This window comes from Otolemur garnettii, unplaced genomic scaffold (assembly GCF_000181295.1).
Source record: "Otolemur garnettii isolate 467f Iridium unplaced genomic scaffold, OtoGar3 scaffold00070, whole genome shotgun sequence".
In the NCBI taxonomy this organism is placed as follows: Eukaryota; Metazoa; Chordata; class Mammalia; order Primates; family Galagidae; genus Otolemur; species Otolemur garnettii.
This window is the reverse complement of record NW_003852465.1, coordinates 8,041,167-8,042,104: the sequence shown is the minus strand read 5'-3', so window position 1 is coordinate 8,042,104 and position 938 is coordinate 8,041,167. Positions and strand designations below refer to the sequence as shown.

The window sequence follows — 938 nt, the reverse complement described above, 5'->3', positions numbered from 1 at the left end:
AAAAAAAAAAAAAAAAATTAAAACCTTCCTCTGCTACTGGGTTATAGTAGTAGCCAATTAAATTATGTTACGTTTATTTGCAGACTTCTCTGATGTCAAACCATAATATCTCATTGCTTATAGTTTGTGATTTAGGGGTAATTTGTAAACTCTATTAATTTAGCTTACTTTATGAGTTCAAAGTCAGATTCTTTAAATGGTTTCGATCCTGGTTTTTTTCCTCAGGATATAATTTTAGCATTGAGAGATTTGGATTGCTTTCATAGGACTGTAATCCTTAGATTGTAACAATTTAAGTTCTTTTGAGTGTATTTTTTTGTCTTTTTTTTAATGATCATGTAATTATGAGCATTGTTCTCCTACTTTTAATTTCAGGACAGTATTCTTGATGAGCTTGACAAAGAAGATAGTACCCATGATTCTCTGTCTCAAGAATCAGAGTCAGAAGAAGATGGGATTCGTGTAGATTCACAAAAGGCTCTTGCTTTAAAAGAAAAGGTACTCTTTAGATTAGTTTAAAGAAAGCAGGATATGTAGAAAATCATGTGGTTCCTAAAATTTCTTGAATATCATGTAGAGAGTGTTGTTATCGGCTGTATCCCTCCCATGTGGCATTATAGCATTGTGGTTAGTTCATGCTCTGGAGCCAGGTCACCTGGGTTCAGATCCGTGATAAGTTCTTTAAACTGCCTGTATCTCAGTTTTCTCCGCTGTGAAATGAGGTGAGTAATATTACTAAACCTCAGTGGGTTGCTCTGAGTTTGAAGTGAGTTGTTACATCTAGAGTGCTTGGACTGTACCTGGAGTTGCTCCAGGGTTTTCAGTAGTAGACTGAAGTAACTTGAAATTAGTGTATGATTCTTGGCATAAATATATTCCACTCCTTCATGTCACAGGCCATTTCCCTGAGGGATGTCTTCTTATAAAACCAGCTCTAT

General features: G+C 35.2%; 1 protein-coding gene across 1 annotated transcript in view; it reads left to right on the top strand.

The window, feature by feature from the left end:
• Positions 1 to 938, top strand: part of RPAP3 (RNA polymerase II associated protein 3) — a 40,147-nt gene that overhangs the window by 8,000 nt on the left and 31,209 nt on the right. Inside the window, exon 4 of the mRNA XM_012807478.2 lies at positions 376 to 498. Within this exon, the coding sequence (XP_012662932.1) occupies positions 376 to 498 (123 nt within the window). The remainder of the gene's footprint in view (positions 1 to 375; positions 499 to 938) is intronic.